This window comes from Ceratotherium simum, chromosome X (assembly GCF_057802395.1).
Source record: "Ceratotherium simum simum isolate JZ-2026a chromosome X, ASM5780239v1, whole genome shotgun sequence".
Classification (NCBI taxonomy): domain Eukaryota; kingdom Metazoa; phylum Chordata; class Mammalia; order Perissodactyla; family Rhinocerotidae; genus Ceratotherium; species Ceratotherium simum.
In genome coordinates, this window is record NC_141940.1 from 95,388,884 (window position 1) to 95,405,967 (window position 17,084).

General features: G+C 36.9%; 1 protein-coding gene across 10 annotated transcripts in view; it reads left to right on the forward strand.

Annotated features, from left to right (window-relative positions):
• The window catches only part of CASK (calcium/calmodulin dependent serine protein kinase), a 417,632-nt gene that overhangs the window by 311,574 nt on the left and 88,974 nt on the right, over positions 1–17,084 (forward strand). For all 10 annotated transcript variants that reach the window (XM_087427616.1, XM_087427612.1, XM_087427614.1 and 7 more), the window contains one exon: positions 8,651–8,750. In XM_087427616.1, coding sequence (XP_087283742.1) covers positions 8,651–8,750 — 100 coding nt within the window. The remainder of the gene's footprint in view (positions 1–8,650; positions 8,751–17,084) is intronic.

Consider the following 17,084-nt stretch of genomic DNA (forward strand, 5'->3'; position numbering starts at 1 on the left):
GGCTTAAGACTGCCATTTTATCTTTTGTTTTCCAGTTGTTCTATGTTTCCATTGTTTCTTTTCTCTTGTATTTCTGACTGCCATTTCAGTTTGGTTGTTTTCTGTGATGTTTTTCTCTATTTTCTCTTTATTTATGCTTTGTATCTCTCCTCTGATTTTTTGTTTTGTGGTTACCATGAGGTTTGTATAAAATATCTCATAGCTGAGTCCTTTTTCTGATAGCCTCTTATCTCCATTAGCCTATGCAGGTTCCATCCCTTTCCCCTTCCCCTTCTATGTTTTTTTGTCACAAATTCCTCTTTTTTGTGTGGTAAGTTTGCAAGCAAATTATGTTGGTTATAGTTATTTTTGATGCTTTCTTTCCCTGTATCTTTTATGTTATAATTGTTTACTAACCTATTCTAATATAGAGCTACAATTTTCTGATTCTGTCTATTTATCTCCTTGCTCAAGGTTTTATAAACCTTTGCTTTTTAGTTTCAGATAAGAGGGCTCCTTTCATTGTTTCTTGTAAGGAAGGTCTAGTGGTGATGAACTCCCTCACCTTTTGTTTGTCTGGGAAAGCTTTTATTTTTCCATTATATCTGAAGGATAGTTTCGCCAGATAGAGTATTCTTGCCTGATAATTTTTGTCTTTCAGTATTTTGAATATATCATTCCACTCTGTCCTAGCCTGTAGGGTTTCTGCTGCGAGAACTGCTGAAAGCCTGATAGGGGTTCCTTTGTAGGTTGTTTTCTTCTGCCTTGCTGCCCTTAATATTTTTTCTTTATCATTAACCTTTGATAGTTTTAATATGCTTTGGAGAAGGTCTTTTTGCATTGAGGTAATTAGGAGTTGTGTTAGCTTCATGTACTTGCATGTCCAGTTCCTTCCCCAGATTTGGGAAGTTCTCAGCTATTATTTCTTTGAAGAAGCTGTCTGCTCCTTTCTCCCTCTCTTCTCCTTCTGGGATACCTATAATCCTTATGTTACTTTTCCTAATTGAGTCGGATATTTCTCACAAAATTTCTTCATTTTTTAAAAATCTTAGTTCTCTCTCTGCCTCCACCTGACTCATTTTTTTAAAGATTTTATTTATTTATTTTTTCCCCCCAAAGCCCCAGCAGACAGTTGCATGTCATAGCTGCACATTCTTATAGTTGCCGTACACGGGACGCGGCCTCAGCATGGCCGGAGAAGTGGTGCGTCGGTGCGCGCCCAGGATCCGAACCTGGGCCACCAGCAGCAGAGCACGCACACTTAACCGCTAAGCCACAGGGCCGGCCCTCCACCTGACTCATTTTTAGGTTTCTATTCTCAACCTCACTAATTCTCTGCTCCATATGGTCGGCTCTAGTTTTAATGCTTTCTACATTATTTTTCATCTCATTTATTGTGTTCTTCATATCCAGAATTTGTTTGTTTTTTTTGTAGAGTCTCAATCTCTTTGGTGAAGTACTCCTGTTCATAATTTTATTCTTGAGCTCATTGAGTTGTCTTTCTGCTTCTGGTTGTATTTGAGAGCCTGCACTTTCCACCCTCCACTGCCTTTGCCAGGGGTGTCATCAGTGCCCTCCTTGTGCTGCTTGCACCTCCAGGGTTGCTGGTGCCTTCGCTTTAGTCTCAAGTGTCACCACTGAGCTCACCAAGCTGTGAGCACTTCTACTGCTCCTGGGGTCACCGGAGTCTCATGTTCTCCCACTGGCTCTCCATGGGCTCTCCTTGGGCTCTCCACAGGCTTGGGTGCTCCTGCCCCATGCACCACCTACACTGCTGCTTCTGGGTTATCTGGGAGTGCTGGCAGCACCTCTGCCAGGGACTCTGGGTTCGTGGGTATCACTGTTGCTGTCAGGTGCCTGGGTTCTTCTATGCATCCCCCCGCTGCTGGTAGAGCCGGTGTCAGGATGCCACCTCAGGTCAGGGCACCCCACCCCCACCACTGCTGGTGGAGGGTGAGGGAGCCGGGTCGCCGGCTCTGCTCTGTCCCCTAAAGCCTCAGGGCATGTGTGCCACCCACCACAGCTGGGGGGTGGGGCAGGGGCCACAGCCTCTGATCACAAGCGCTGGCACATGCTGGTGTGCACTGAAACCTCAGATGAGGGCACCTCGCCCCTGCCAGGGAAATTCATATTTTGGATGCTGTCCTCACTGTTGAAAAGACCAGTGCCACTGCCAGGGGAGGGGAAAGAGGCCAGGTCACTAGCTCCATTCTGTGTCCTGAATCCTCAGGATGTTTGCACCACCCACCACCTCTGGGAGGGGACAGGGCCAAGGCAGGAGTGCTGTGTTTGCCCTTGTAACCTGTAGTACCTGGGGTACGCGCTGGTGTGAGGATCCACATTTTGGATCACCACTGCTAGAGGTGGGGGAGGGTGCTGTTCCCCTGGTTCCACTGCATCCTGGAGATCCAGCCCCCCCCATCTTCAGATGTATAGATGGATGGATCACTCAGACATTCTGATGTGCTGTGTAGGGAGTCCTTTGTTGATCACTGAATGTCTGACTGGTTGTAACTTAAGGGGAGAGACAAAGGGAAGGGCTTGCTCCGCCATGATGCAGATGTCACTCCTAAGACTTTTGATCTCTATAAATAATTTGCCCTCCAAAAGGCTTATACCTATTTGGATAAATGTTTATATATTTTTAGTAGTTTTATTTATTTTTTTTTTTGAGGAAGTTTGGCCCTGAGCTAACGTCTGTTGATAATCTTCCTCCTTTTTTCCATTTTTTTCCCCAAAGCCCCAGTAGATAGTTGTATGTCATAGTTGTACATCTTTCTAGTTGCTCTATGTGAGACGCTGCCTCAGCATGGCTTGATGAGTGGTACATAGGTCCACGCCCAGGATCTGAACCCACGAACCCCGGGCCGCCGAAGCAGAGCACATGAACTTAACCGCTACGCCACCAGGCTGGCCCCTAAGTTTTATTTTTGAGGTTGAACCTTTTTCCTGCTTTCTAAGTTTTGTGAAACTTTTTTGTGCCAGAATATAAAACACTACTTATTTTACTTTGCTGAAATTTCAAGATTATTACTCTTTATTGGTTATAATAGCATCAATATTCAACAATCAGAAATTGTTTCTTTCCATATTCATACATTCATTTTGGCATTTAACCTCTTCAGCATGCTACAGGAGACAACATATCCCTAATGAGAAAATTATTGGACAATTACAAAGCATTAACATCATTTTAAGTCTTTATCTTTCAAACTGCAGATAAAAAAATTAATAGAACGTTGCATGTGATTTGAATTATCACACACTTCTTTTTATTTTCCTTTCCTTATTTTATTTTACATCTGTGAATAATGATGGAAAATTTGTTTTCCCTATTTTGGTTACCAGACACTTCATTTGTTAGGGTTTTTTTCTCCTTTTTATTTCATACTGAGCTCTAGAATTTTAGTACTTCAGTTAAAAAAAATCCTCTAGAAACAATACTTCCTTTAATAAGCTACATAGGCCTGAGCATGGGACTAGATATGAGGATCATGTTTTCTCAAACTGAATATTAAGATGCATGAGATAGACTCTGTGATCTAGGCTATATGGAAAGTCTGTGCTCTATGAGTATATGTCTCTTAAGGAGGCATACCTGTACTCTAACCCTGGGTGCCATCTATTTGAAGGAGTTACTGAGCAACGGGAGCAGAGGGAGGAGGGAAGGGGCTACGGTGGGTATCTGTGAGTGTCCAATCTTGTCTATCTAGGAAAGAGGCTCAGGAGGGAATTTGTTCTAGAAATCATCCCCTTCACTCCATGAATTATTTCTACCTCTAGAAAGCAAATTTCCCTACAGTGAAGTATGTCAAAGAAATTCTGTATTAAATAGAAACAATATTCTATATTTGGGTAAGTTTATTGCAATTAGTTCAGGAAATAGTGAGTTGAATCCATGTCATTCAATTTAGAGAATAAAACCATTTATTCCTTGTATATACAGAAAGTGAGGGAGATTTCTGATAACTTTCTACAGTTTTTCTTTATTGATTTTGCAAATTGCAAAGGTATAGCCTGCATACTTCTCTGACTTACCAGATGGTCTCTTGGGTTCCTGAACTTTGCAGAACTAGAAAAAGTTTATTTAGGAATGCTGTTTTCCAGTACTTGATAGAGCTGCACTATCCCATGCCATAGCTACTAGTGATATGTGGCTACTTAAATTTTAATTAATTAATATTAAATAAAATTTAAAATTTGATTTCTCAGTTGTACTAGCCACACTTCAAGTGCTCAATACCACATGTAGCTGATGGATACTATATTGGACAGTACAGGTATAGAACATTTCCATCAGCACAGAAAGTTCTACTGTACAGCACTGCTACCTGGAGTCTTGGCACCTCCAAGAGTAATGCTTACACCTAATTAGGCAGCACCTTTTGAGAGGTCAACCAGGAAGCTCTAATAGCCGCCTTTTGGCAAGCTTCCCCTTTCTCTTAATTCAACAAGAGCTAACTTAAGGGTTTGATCAAGGACCTTTGTGCCCTAATGAAAGCCAGCATTTACATGTAGTCCTTTCCTATAGCAAGCAAGGGTTTGTGCAGAGGCAGTAAGCACAGCAGTTGTGGCCTCCAGCTACTCAGAGCAATAAATCTGGTATTCAAAAGGCACCTTTGATTCTAAAAACTGAAAACTGTTATTCTGGTATGAACAGTTACATAAATAATAATTGAAGTGATTTTGATCTTCCTATATTGATTTTTACAAAGTAATTAACTTCTGGTTCTAAAATATAGAATTTGTTGCTTCCTAACTTAGGCATTCTAGCTTTTGAAAGTTATGTGCATTAAAAGACCATCTTTACAAAATACTTTTACAAAGACCCAAAAGGATTCCTAAGCTATCTATTCCATGCAATTGTTCTGAAATATAGCCATATCTACTACACTTACAAGTCTCATTTTTGATCTTCTCCAGAGAAGAAAACACAGCCTCCTTTACTCATATATCCTGACTTACTGTTATGAAATTTCATGTTTTAGACCTGTGTTTAAGGTTATGTTTGAGTATCATATATGTATAGGCTATGCTGACTAAACTGAATGATTACTTTGGTTGTGACTATATGGAAGGAGATTGGAAGTTCTGATTTAATCGATGGTCTCACCTCATTATCATCTAGGACCTAATTCTTACATGTAATCAACTCAAATCCTTTAACATTTCTACCTTGAAATGATTTTCTAGCCTTTTAGTCATGTCTGTTCAGCCTCAACCTCTCCAAGTTCTCCACTCTCTTTAGGGCTTTGAGTTCAGGGTTTTGAATCCTAATGAAATAGATGATCTTCTCTCGAATTCTGTGTCACACTTGTATTTGTATGTCCCTGTGATAGGTTTTGCCCCCTCTGTGATGGGTTTTGCCCCCTCAGTATATTACAGTATGACTGTGTGTTACCTTGCCACTTGGGTGCAAAGCCAATTATTCTACATCTCATACTTGTGTGTTTTGTATTTAGACTTTTTAAAATGTACCTGCCTGCTCTTGTGCCTATCAAACTTCGTGGTGCTTGATTCTGAACTCAGCTAGGGGGCACCAAAAAGGGAGTATTGGCTTTTGGCTGTTGTCTTCAAGTCAGCAATTCATCTGTGTTCAACTCTCCCTTCCTTACTTAAGGGAACTTTGTTGACTCCTTAAGTGCAATGAGCAGTTTAACTTAGCAGAAGTCTGAGCTAACCGTTTTCTTGTTTTCCAGTTCCTTAAATGAGATGCAGAATCATCTAGCTGGAATGTTCCTTTTTGATATTTGACATATTAACTATAATTATGATTGAGTTAAGTATTAATCACTTGTAGTTTTCTTTTTCTTTGAGTTTAGAATCTTTCTAGGTTAGTTTCCTTAGTAGAAAATTGCATCTTTAATATTAGTTATCTTAAAAGATTGTAAATAGTCTTCTTAACTCAAAATTGTTATGTTTCACTCTCAAAACATACTAAAGTATACCTTCTAAATTAAAGTAGATAGAAAATTTCTTTATCGAGGATTTAAACTGGGAAGTTTGAAGAACTACTTGTATAAGATCTGGTTTCATGTTGTTGTTGTACCCACAGGCTCTTTAATAGCAATAATATAGTACAGGGGTTGGCAAACTACAACCTGGGGACCAAATCTGGCCCACCGCCTATTTTTATATATAAATTTTTATTGGAACACAGTGGTGTACATTCATGTACATCTTGTCTATAGCCACTTTCATACTACAATGGCAGAATTGAGTAGTTGCAACAGAGACGATATGCCTTGCAAGCCTAAAATATTTACTGTCTGGCCTGTTACAGAAAAACACTTTTGACCCCAGGTGTAGTTAAAAACTCTTGAACTGGGGAGAGTAATCAGAGGACCTCAATTCTGTCTACTCTTGATTCTATCTCTAAGTTGGCAGCAACCTTTAACAGATTGCTAACCCTCTCTGGACCTGTTTCCTCATCTGCAAAATGAGTCTCTTAGAATGAATCATCTCTAAAGTTGACTTTCAAACTCAAATAATATTCTATAAATCCATAAACTGTTTGGGAGCGATTTTGCTGTTTTACATAATAGCTTTGCATTTACTATTTGAACCACATGTAGTCACTGAGTTTAGAGAATTAAACAAAACTGCTAACCATAAGACAGATAAATTAGGAACTTACTACTGTTGTTTCAAAAGAATTTACCTCTCAGGGCTCTTTTAAATAGTGCTTTTCTAGTATAAGTATTTCTAGATCTTTGACTATAGTAGTAGCTAGAACAGGCCTTGAAACACAAAACTGACATATTAAGAGACTCAGTTGACCTTCATTTGGAAATAAAAATAAAGCATCTCTAAATTCTAGTTTTAGTGTGTAGGAAACATATGATTTCATATATAAAAATTCCAGTCCCACCCAGCTTTTAGGTAACATGTATAATATATAAAGTGAAATACACTTCTGCTATAGAAAGAAGAACTCAACATTCAGTACTATTTTTTCATTGTGGTAGCTGACCATAAAATTCCACTTAAGAACCTTTCATGCATTAACGCTGGACTTTTGCAAATCTAAAGAGTTGCCTGGAATGGTATCATCAAGATCACTTCTCTTTTTTTTGCTATTCCCTTTCTGCAGTCTATCTCTTTTTCAACTCATATTTGTAGTAAGAAACCCTAACATGACCTTCCCCCCCAAAAATGAACCTTGTGTAAATGTATTTCTGTTACTGTTTTCATATATTTAATAAATGCCTACACACATAAAAGATTTATCTTTCTTTTCAGGAAAATCCAGGAGTTCAATATTTAAATTTTAGACTTAAACTACTTTAGACTTAAACTACTGAAGTGATTTGATACTTAGACTACCTAAATGAGCAATTCTACCTAGACCAACAAAAAACTGTGCTCATGTTCTAGCTATATATTAGTAGAGTTGGTAATGATTTGCATTTACAAAATGCTTTACAGTTGGCAAAGCACTTTTATATACATATATGACTTTTGACAGTCTTGTAAGTTATGTCGATTTTAATATCCTCACTTACAGATGAGAAAACCTCAAAAGGTTAAATGATTAACTCAACTTGAGAAAACCTCAGGAGGTTAAATGACTAGCTCAACTAGCATCATGTAGCCGGAAAGTGGCAGAGCCACAGAACACACCCACATATTCTGACCTATACCTAATACTCACAGAATTGAACACTTTTACAAAATAACTTTTATCATTCTTCTTGTTACTGAAACAACAACTCCCGACCTTTTTCCACCCAATAGTCTTAAGGGATATCATGCACTCAGTATGACAGTGATTCTCAACTAGGACTCAGGAGAGGCTATGCATGTGGTTTAAGAGTCACGCGTAGAGCCAGCCCTGATGACCTAGTGGTTAAAGTTTGGCACTCATCGCTTCGGCGGCCCGGGTTCACTTCCCAGTCACGGAACCACACCACCCATCTGTCAGTTGCCATGCTGTGGCAGCAGCTCACATAGAAGAACTAGAACGACTTACAACTATGATATACAACCATGTACGGGGGCTTTGGGGAGGAAAAAAAAAGAGAGAGAGAGGAAGATGAGCAACAGATGTTAGCTCGGGGTGAATCTTTCCCTGCCAAAAAAAAAAAAAAGTCATGTGTAGTTGATTCTGCTGTGTGGCCTGATTGAGAATTACAGTACAAGAGTAGCACATAGTCATTGTTAACAACAAAAAGAAAGAGGAAAAAAAGATTAAAAAAAGAAAAATGACTTATATTTCTACTTTCCAGAGATAATTAATACTATTAACATTTTGGTATATGTTCAGTCTTTTATATCTATATTAACCTTTTTTTTTTCAAAAATGATATCATATGATAGATTATTTTAAAACCTTTTTAATGTAATTCATCATAAGCATCTTCCCGTTTCATTAAACGTCCTCCTGCAGCATCATTTTATAGTGACTGCCGAATATCCCATTGTGTGGTACATGTTTAAGTTGAAGACGTAAATGGTTTCATATACTTTTGCGATCCCCAACAGTGTTATTCTGGTATATGCACATGTGATTTATTTAAAGGAATCCAAAATTACTTAAAAGCTATCTCTCTTCTAGCTATCATCTCCTATATATTTGACTTTCTGAATAATCCTTAAGTAACCATTTGTCAGTTAACTTTATTATATTTATGTATTTGTTTTAATATATTTTTTCATCTCTTTGCTTTAGGGTGCAGTACTAGCAGCTGTGTCGAGTCACAAATTTAACTCATTCTATGGGGATCCCCCTGAAGAGTTGCCAGATTTCTCTGAAGACCCTACCTCCTCAGGTAATTGGATCATTCATTCATTCATTCACCAGTGTGAATCATTTGGTGTCTACATCCTTTCTCTTCCATTATGAATAAACTTTCTCTATGAATCTTAGTCAGATCCTCCAAGAGATTCTAAGGAAGTTTGTCAGCAAACCAAATCCCATCCACGTGTGTCTGGTTCCTTTTAATTTTAATACCAGAGTTGCTTTCCCCTACTGCTCCAAAACCAACGTTGCAGTTTTTTTTTTTTTTTTTTTTTACCTCAAAAATACTTCTTCCCCTTTCCCTACTCCAGACCCAAGATTGCACTTCATCCAATCTAATGTTGTAGTCAGTCTTTTTGGATCTTCCTGATTACCTTCTACCTCAACAAAAACTTCTGATGTGAGATTTTCCCCACGTTAGCTGTAGCAGATCAGACTTGGAGACAACACTGCTTTTAATTGAATCTTTCAATGTAAAGCTGTCTTGTGAGTTATCTCTTAAAACAATTAAGTTCTCTTTTTGTGAAGTCTCTAACACATGTATAAGCACTCAAGGGAGAAGAACATAGAAGAAGAGTTAGCTATTTTGATTAAATGTATATAGGTACTCCTGAAAAAACCCACTAGTGTTCACAAAATTATTTTATAAAGTGCTCAGATTTCCATCTTACCAGTGAGGTATTCTCAAAGATTATTTACTAAAAATCCATAGGATCCATTTATATGTATATGTAAATGTATGTATGTGTGTGTTATAATAGTTTTTAATTTTCATTCATGTATTTTTTTGTATACTTATGCATCATATGTCCACTGGCCTCAGCTTTTCTTCCTTCTTTCTTTAGAGTCACTCACTATTTGTCACATGGTTGACTTTGTTTTGCGCTGGTGATCTGAATTTTGTACTCTTGGACTGGCTCATTCAATATTCGTGTATTATCATTGGAATCAAGGCTCAGGGTCCTTCCTAAAGCATGAGTTGTTTATCATTCACAGTTAGTAATATAGGAAAAATGGATGTGCTATTACTTCTTTTATGTTGGAACCATGAGCGTTTGTCAGTATTTATGCTTCTTTTCTTTTTTTCTCCCCAAAGTCCCAGTAGATAGTTGCATATCACAGTTGCACATCCTTCTAGTTGCTGTATGTGGGATGCGGCCTCAGCATGGCCGGAGAAGCGGTGCGGCAGTGCGCACCCAGGATCCGAACCCGGGCCGCCAGCAGCGGAGCGCGCGCACTTAACCGCTAAGCCACGGGGCCAGCCCTTTATGCTTCTTCCTTCCTCTGTTATACACATATGTGCACATACATGCTCACGTACACAAACACACACACACAGTTTCTTACCGATTGGTATATGCTTATACCTTGTGCAAAATAACAGGATCAAGTTTCCCGTTCCAGCAGTTATATTGTTCCTTGTTTTGACCTTTACCAATTGGGATGTGAATCTTCCTCTTTTGAGTGAAGGTGATTTCCAAAAACATTCAGAAATGAGAATCTTAGAGAAGAGACTCTCTAAGAAGAAGGCCTTGCTTTTTTCCTCTTATGCTGACTCGGTAATAATCCAGAGCGCTTACCACATGAAAGGCAAGGCCATAGTATGTTTATAGGTATGTTCCTCAGTGCTACCTGTTGTTTCGTGTCTGTGTTTTTTCTTCCAGTCCATTTTGTTCCCTCCATCGGTAGCTTTTTGTTATTGTTTGTTAGCTTGAACTTCTTTCTTCTCTCCTCACGCTCAGATTACAGTTGACTCTCGCTAGGGGGAGTGGATCCAGTAATGGTTTTATGTTGTACTGTGACTTCATGATATACTTGGGATACTTGGGATATATTTAGAGATTTTAGGTCAAGATCTCTAATACCATTTTCATGTTTAGAAATAGGCCTAGAGAGCAGGATGGTCCTTGCAACAGCTTCACAGACCTAATCGTTAATGTTGCCCCTTAATATCTACCTCTGTTTAGTCTTAAATGTTCCTTTCTGTGAAGAGTTGGATTTTTCTTTTAGGGAAAGGAATTGTCTGTAGTTATAGACATGCTTATTTTCTATTAAGTACGTTTTTATTGCCCAATATTTTCTGTTTTTCAGTACAATCTCTAAATGATATGGTTGAAAAAGTTTCTGATTATAGTACTTGCTTTGTAAACAAAAAAGAAATTGCTTACACTGTCTTGCAGTTAGCCTGCAAGCCCTCAAATTAGTTGTTCACAATTTAAATATTTATTTATTTATTTATTTAGTGTGTGTATGTGAGGAAGATCAGTCCTGAGCTAACATCCATGCCAATCCTCCTCTTTTTGCTGAGGAAGACTGGCTCTGAGCTAACATCCGTGCCCATCTTCCTCCACTTTATATGGGACACCACCACAGCATGGCCTGACAAGCGGTGTGTCGGTGTATGCCCGGGATCTGAACCCGGGCCGCCAGCAGCAGAGCGTGCGCACTTAACCACCACACTGGGGGGCTGGCCCAGTTGTTCACAATTTAGCATTCCTTCTTGCTTCCCTTTCCTGCAGTCGCACTCTATTGTTTTGTCTTTTTTTTTAATTTCTAGATCTTAATGCTCTTGTAAGCAGTATATATCTCATTTGACATGCTAAATGTCTATCTCTAAAATATTTTTAAATGGCACTGTCTAGCTGCTACAAATAAAAGATAGAATACTTATTACGCAATGTACATATCTGATTATCTGCCCTAAATGAAGACAAAATTTTTATACACTCAGAAGTCAAAGACAAAGGAAAATTTTGAAGAAAATTCTAATATTTTCCTAAATTTCACATGGCTATCAGGAATTATTCATATGTTCCTAAAATTGATTTTTAATACTAAGCCATTTAAAGGGAGGCATTATACTATTATTATTAGCATTATTTATCAAATGGCTTTCTGCCACAAATTTTCTTTTCTGCAACCAACAGTAATGGTGTATGGTTTGTTGCAGAAAGCCTATTATATATTTTATCTGGACTCACATAAAAGCTTTACCCCTTCATAAATTAACACATCTATATTTTCATTTTTTAAAATAATTTCATTAATTTTCAAGCCTAAATTCTTCTCTATTTAATTCTAATCCTTAAATTCTGCATCATTTATTTTAAGTTCCCAACATTATCCTTTCCAGTGTCTTTCTCTTTAAATTTGCATGAGTTTGTTTTACAGTATAAAACACAAAACACTTTTTAGCATTACCTGGAAGTTCTTCCAAGCCCATGGAAAAAAGAAAAATGTTCATAGAGCGTGCGCTTGTAGTAGGGTGGGGATGAGGGGGCAGGGAAGGAGGGGTTAGAGAGAGAACAGTGTAAGGTCACCAACTGCCCTTTCTTGAGATGGACATCTTTAGATAATGCCTTTTTTATTCTTTCTATGAAATGATAATAAATGGTAGGTAGTTAGATTTTTTTAATGACTGCTTGACAAAATTAAAAGCTGGCAATCCTATTTTCGTCCCCCTAAAATTCTTTTTAAAACTACAATTTAAAAATGAATTTAAAACAAATCAGTTTCCCAATTTGTCACCTAAAGAAGACTCTGACATTTTTAGATATGCTGTTTACATTGTAAAACAATTTTTATATAAGAGATTTCTTTCTATATTGATTATTGAAATTAGTTTATTATACATTCACTAGAATTTGTTGAGTTTAATTTTATGATAAACAGTGCATTGTTGCTTTGCTACTTAATAATCCAAAGTGGAAATATTCTGTTCTCATATTTCAAATCAGAGAAGTCAGAATGAGAACCCAGTGTGTTGATGACTGAAGTCCTAAGCAGTCCCAGTGATTGTGCTCATGGAACACAAGGGCTCACTTTGGGCTCAGCTGGGGGACCATGTTTCTTGTGGCTCATCTACTGGGCCCAACTGTGGCTTGATAACCTGCTTGCTCTAAAATCATACTGTTTGTTGTTTGTCCATATGCTGCCTTCCTCCTAGGACTTCTAGCAGCAGAAAGTAGGTATCCCTTTGTTTTCCTCTAAGGTTTATCTTTTATGCAAAAGTGTTTGGCTTTGCATGGTTCGTAATCAGCTTGACTTTTTCCTTGGCTGTTTGTGTTTAGATGTTTAATTATGAATTTTAACACTGCCTGATCATAAAATAAAAACTTGAATATACTGATTTCCCGGGACATTGTTATACAAATAATATTAACTTCTCACTTCTTTCATAAGGGGAAAAAGAGGCAGTGTTAAAATTTTAATTGCACTTAATATTATTTCACATCTGAATTTCGAGCACAAATACATTAATTCTGGGGAGAGGGTAACATTTTATTTTATAGTTTGTTTTCAAGAAAACTTTCAGGGTAAGTGAATTTTCCTTTGACAATTACATAATCTATAAGCGGTTTTTATTACTCTGTCACTGACTCTGTTTTCAGTTTATTAATGTGGAGCTGTGAAATAAACTCCTGAATTTATGTCTCTTGACAACTTTTACCATCAGAAAGAATATTTATAAACAATAATATAATGGCTAGGTTTTAATTACAAAGGGATGTAACTTGAGTATGTGAGAATATTCAAGAAAAAAATATGTAGGAAATTACACACAGATGAGTACAAGGAAAACCAAAGCAATCTAAATAAGATGGGTGGATTGTATCAATCAGTATTCTGGTTGTGATATTATACTATAGTCTTGTAAAATGTTACCAGTGGGGAAACTGAGCAAAGTATACAAGGGATCTCTGTATTATTTCTTACAACTGCATATGAATCTACAATTATCTCAATAATAATTTCAATTAAAACAATAGAATAAACCTTTACCTCAGTGTTGTGCTTGCTGGGGGGGAAATATATGAGACAAAGATAAATTAGAAAATCTGGATGCTAATAATTGAATTCATTGTCACATTTTCTTGCATCAGTTACTGGCAGCTCAAATTGCAGCTGATTTAATATAAAAATCTCACAGTATATTAGTTATCTGTTGCTGTGTAATGAATAACCTCAAAGCAGCATTTATCATCTCACAGTTTCTATGGGTCAGGAATCTGGGTCTGGCTTAGCTGAGTGCCTCTGGCTCAAGATCTCTCCTGAGATTGCAGTCAAGCTGTTGTCCAGAGCAGCAATCTCATCTGAAAGCCCAACTGCAGGGGGAATCCTCTTCCAAGCTCACTCACATGGTTGTTGGCAGGCTTCGGTTCCTCACTGGCTGTTGGGCCTCTCCATAGAGCTGCTCATAACATAGAAGCTTGCTTCCGCCAGCATGATGATCAAAGAGGGAGGGCAAAAGTAAGAGAGCACCCAAGGCAGAAGCCACAGTCTTTATGACCTAATCTCAGAACTGACATCCTATCACTTCTGCCCTATTCTGTTCATTACAAGTAAGTTAATAAGTTTAGCCCACACTCCAGGAAAGGGATTGATTATACAAGGATGTGAATACCAGGAAAAAGGAATCTTGGAGGTCATCTTAGAGGCTGCCCACCATACTCTTGTTTCTCCAGATTTAGCACCCATCTCTTTTTTTGTTTTTTTTTAAATCAGACCTATCATGTCATTTGGGAATGAAAGCATCTTGGAGGTATTAAGTAGTGCTTTTCCTTATTTGTAAAGATTTATATGAATGGGCACTTAACAACCAGCAGAATGTTATTTAAAGCACTTTGACAAATTTGTGCCCAATGATGTTGCTATTCAGAAACAGACTATTTTAACAAGCATAATGGCATTAGAATTATAGCATCTGTGCTCTGACAGAATACATTTGCAGAGTTTGCTTCTTTTAACTAATAAATTTTGAGGCTTCTGCACTATAATCTACACATAAAGAATCTAAAACATTTATCACCATGTATAAGTTTTCGTAACTTGAATTGGATATAGCACAAATGCTTAAGTCCAAAATCCAGTTTCCATTATAGGATTCACTATTGCTTATAACTTGATTGATAACCAGAATTTGCTTTGTACAGTGGAAATAAAAGCTATTGTCCAGGGAGTAGGGGTATAAGGAAGTGATTGACTGCAAAGGGCCAAGAGGGGAACTTTTTTGGAGTGATGAAATTGTATCCTTAAATTGGTGAATTTTAACTTAATAAATTATACCTTAGTAAGCAGATTTTTTTTAAACACTATTGTGCTTGCAAGGAGGGCTTTGATTGAGTGGGTGATATGAATGTGTGCATAGTGATTCAGTGTTATATAACAGAGATTGCTGATATAATAGGAAAGAGGTTGTTGATAACTTTAGGAGAGGGTAGACTAGATTCAGATGCTGAATTTGCTCAGTGATATTGGGTTTTATAGCTATACATATAATTTTTTAAATACACACATACAAATCTTTGTTGCTGAAATAACTGCATACATGGGTCTATGCAGTTTTCAGATATATGCATTGTGTACATTTATCAAAACTCATTGAATGGTACAAAGATTTGTGGATTTCACTCTATGTAAGTGTTACCTGAGAGAGAGAGACGAGTATTAAAATCTATGCTGAAGTGTTTAGGGGTGAAGTGTGCTGGTGTTGATCACTCTACCACTTATTTTGAAATGAATAAAAAATAAAATGAATTGATGGATGGATAGATGTGTGATAAAGCAAATATCGCAAACTGTTAACAACTGTAGAATCTAGGTAGTGAGTGCAATTCTTTCAACTTTATATAGGTTTGAAATTTCTCATAGTAAAAAAGGAGGCAATGGTTTTAAGACAGACTTGGGCTACTTGGACACTGAGAACTTTTTAGTTTAAACATTCTACTATTTATTTTTCTGTCCTCCTTTCAGGTTATTTTTACTCAGTCAACTTTTTTATGAGATTTTTTCCACTCTTGTAATGCAATTGTTCTAGACTCAAAAACTTTTTATTGACCTTAAAAGCGTATTCCTCTCTAAAGAAATGGGCTCAGAAAACATTTTTAAACAGTTGACATATTTATGCTTTTTTGATTATTGTTTCATAATCGTAGCAGAAAACTTTTGAGAAACTTGTTTGTATTAGTGAGATTCTTAGAAAAAGTAGAAATGTTCAAAGATGTATAAAATTATCAACCTAATTTTTAGATACAAACTTGATTACCAAATTAATTATGCAAAAATTAAAGTAACATACTATTCTGAAGGCAGAGTTTGATTACTTTCTAATAAATTTATCATTGTGAAAGTTTGGACCAAGGCCTAAGAAAATAAACCTTATATGGTAAATAAAATTGAGATTAAAGAGAGAATAGAAATTGGATCTCATCTCATTACCAAATGCAAATTATTCAGGTGCCTTGCTGAGGGTGAAACATGGTTTCAGGAGGGCCTGGTCTGTAGGGGAAGGACTAGATGTTAGAGACCTGGGTTCTAGGACTTGCTCTTCTGCTCACTGCTGTGGCCCCGGGGTCATTTAACCCTGCTGAGCCTCTGATTTTTCACATATAAAAACACTTGCCTACAGGACTGGGTTATTGTGGAATCACATAAGATAATAACTGTAAAAGAACTTCGGAAATTATAAACTGTTATACAAATATGAGTATTAAAATAATTTTCATTATGACTTTAAGGAAACAGCACTGTAAAGTAAGCTGTTTTCTATGGTTATTTTGTTATAATACTTTATATTCTTCAGAATTTGCTCAGCAAAAATAATTTTAACTGAACACATTTTATTGTGTCTTTTGGTACAAAGCACTCTGCAAAGTGCAGTCAGGAATACAAAAGTGAATAGGATACCTACAGTCCTACCAGTAAATAAATTACCCTCTGAGGTGAACTCATGTACTATTTATTGATCGATTTTTTTTCAAGACAGTTACAAGTTTATTCAGAGGTTTTATAGAAAAAAACATCCTTTTCATTTTTTGAGAAAAGTGAATCGTTCTTTCGGATATGTCAGTATTGATCAACAAAATAAATACTAGTAGCAGCTTAAGAGCATGTGTGTGTGTATTGTTGTGTTGTGTTGTATTAATTATTACTTCTGCCTCAGTGTTTAAAGCAAAAAGCAATGGAAAAACCCCAGAAATATTTTTGTGTACGTTTATATTTTATAATGAATTGAAAAATTACGGGACTTTTTGATGGACTTTGTATTGAACTGCAGATATAAATTATACACATCTGTCAGACGAAGAATGTGTTCTGTGGTTCTTCTGGTCATGCCCAAAGAAAGAAGTAATGGAACTAGAAGAGGTGTCAATGGAAGGTGTTAAAATGATAAAGGGTGAAGAAAGATTTTGAAGTTAGACTAAAAATATATGTTTATTCAATTTGAAAAGATGAAGGGGAAATGGAATAAAAACTGTAATTTTCCCACCTAATTACAGAAACTTAAAATTAGGGGCACTTTTCAGAGCTTGAAATAGGCAATTTGAGTACAGCTATGGAAATGCTTCCTTTAGTGATTGAAAAC